Source organism: Borostomias antarcticus (assembly GCF_949987555.1).
Source record: "Borostomias antarcticus genome assembly, contig: scaffold_131, whole genome shotgun sequence".
Lineage (NCBI taxonomy): Eukaryota > Metazoa > Chordata > Actinopteri > Stomiiformes > Stomiidae > Borostomias > Borostomias antarcticus.
Genome location: NW_028176563.1, coordinates 246,701 through 249,200, shown reverse-complemented (window position 1 = coordinate 249,200; position 2,500 = coordinate 246,701). Strand labels below are relative to the sequence as shown.

Below are 2,500 nucleotides of genomic sequence, written 5' to 3'. Positions count from 1 at the left end.
CATCAGTCTATCACTCCATCAGTCTATCACTCCATCAGTCTACCACTCCATCAGTCTATCACTCCATCAGTCTATCACTCCATCAGTCTATCACTCCATCAGTCTATCACTCTATCAGTCTATCACTCCATCAGTCTATCACTCCATCAGTCTATCACTCTGTCACTCCATCAGTCTATCACTCCATCAGTCTATCACTCCATCAGTATATCACTCCATCAGACTATCACTCCATCAGTCTATCACTCCATCAGTCTATCACTCCATCAGTCTATCACTCCATCAGTATATCACTCCATCAGTCTATCACTCCATCAGTCTATCACTCCATCAGTCTATCAGTCTATCACTCTGTCACTCTATCTCAACCACTCTATCAGTCTATCACTCTGTCTGTGACTATCACTCTCTATCACTCTCTATCACTCTCTATCACTCTCAGTCTATCACTATCAGTCAGTCTATCACTCTCTATCACTCTCAGTCAGTCTATCACTCTCAGTTTACCACGCGGTGGGGCGGCTGTGGCTCAGGAGGTAGAGCGGGTCGTCCAATGATCATAGGGTCGGCGGTTCGAATCCCGCCTCCTCCAGTCTACATGTCGAAGTGTCCCTGAGCAAGACACTGAACCCCCAATTGCTCCCAGTGAGCAGACTAGCGCCTTGTATGGCCTGCTGGCGCCACTGGTGTGTGAGTGAGTGTGTGAATGGGTGAATGAGAGGCCATTGTAAAGCGCTTTGTCCCTTAGGGGTGAGAAAAGCGCTATATAAGTGCAGTCCATATAAGTGCAGTCCACCACTATCACTGTCTGTCTGTCTGTCTATCACTCTACAAGTCTATCACTGTCTGTCTGTCTGTCTGTCTATCACTCTACAAGTCTATCAGTCTGTCTCTCCATCTCTCTATCACTCTATAAGTCTATCACTATCAGTCTGTCTCTCCATCTCTCTATCACTCTATAAGTCTATCACTATCAGTCTGTCTCTCCATCTCTCTATCACTGTCTGTCTCTCCACCTCTCTATCACTGTCTCTCTCACTCTGTCATTTGTCTCTTTCTATCACAATCACTATTACTCTCTCTACTCTATCAGTCTATCACTCAAACTGTCTACCAGTCTCTATCACTATCCATCTATCATTCTATCACTGTCTATCTTTCTCTCTATCACCCTCATTCTATCTCTCTACCACTCTATCATTCAATCACTCGTCTATCTCTCACTTTCACTTAGTCTATCACTAACAATATATCTCTATCATTCTTTAACTATTTATCACTCTATCACTCCATTACTTTTCACTCTATCACTATCTCTCTATCATTCTTTAACTATATGTATCAATATCACTCCATTATTTTGTCACTATCCGTCTATCAGAGTTTGGAGAGTGCAGAGGCCAAGGCCTTCTCAGAGGTTGCCATGGAGATGGTTGATGTGATGTTTGCCATGACGATCAGCCCAGAGGTGTTGCACAAATATGAGGTGGAGAAGAGTGGGGTGGTGCTGTTCAAGAAGGTAAAACAAACTAACCCTAACCCTAACACACACACACAGATATACATGTGATCATGTCAAATATATTTAATGAACTTTGCTATAGCCTACAACACTCTTTTGTGTATATCTGTGTGTATGTGTGTCTTTGTCTCTTTGTGTGTGTGTGTGTGTGTAAGTGTGTGTGTGTATGTGTGTGCGTGTGTGTGTGTGCATGCGTGTGTGTGTGTGTGTGTGGGTGTGCATGCGTGTGTGTGTGTGTGTGTGTGTGTGTGGGTGTGCATGCGTGTGTGTGTGTGTTTGTGTGTGTGTGTGTGTCTGTGTGATTGTCAGTTTGATGAGGGCAGGGCAGACCTGCCTCTGTCTCAGAATGGGACGCTGGACAAGGAGGAGTTGACCACCTTTATTCAGACCAACAGCCTGGAGCTGTTACTGGAGTTCAACGAACAGGTTCACACACACACACACACACACACACCCCCACACACACACACACACACACCCACACACACACACACACACACCCACACACACACACACACACACCCACACACACACACACACACACACACACACACACACACACACACACACACACACACAACACACACACACACACACACACAACACACACACACACACACACACACACACAAAGGAGGAGCTAGTACTAGTACTGGCACACCCATGGTTGTTGCCGTTAATGCTACCACCAAATGTCCATGTCCTACCTGCCAGGGTTACCCTTACCCTACCAGGGTTCCCCTTACCCTACCAGGGTTCCCCTTACCCTACCAGGGTGACCCTTACCCTACCAGGGTTCCCCTTACCCTACCAGGGTTACCCTTACCCTACCAGGGTTACCCTTACCCTACCAGGGTTCCCCTTACCCTACCAGGGTTCCCCTTACCCTACCAGGGTTACCCTTACCCTACCAGGGTTCCCCTTACCCTACCAGGGTTCCCCTTACCCTACCAGGGTTACCCTTACCCTACCAGGGTT

General features: G+C 46.7%; 1 protein-coding gene across 1 annotated transcript in view; it reads left to right on the top strand.

The window, feature by feature from the left end:
* pdia2 (protein disulfide isomerase family A, member 2) overlaps positions 1 to 2,500 on the top strand; it is a gene marked incomplete at its 3' end in the record, with an annotated part of 16,592 nt that overhangs the window by 2,751 nt on the left and 11,341 nt on the right. The window contains exons 4-5 of the mRNA XM_084462326.1: positions 1,382 to 1,519; positions 1,832 to 1,948. Of these exons, the coding sequence (XP_084318452.1) occupies positions 1,382 to 1,519; positions 1,832 to 1,948 (255 nt within the window). The remainder of the gene's footprint in view (positions 1 to 1,381; positions 1,520 to 1,831; positions 1,949 to 2,500) is intronic.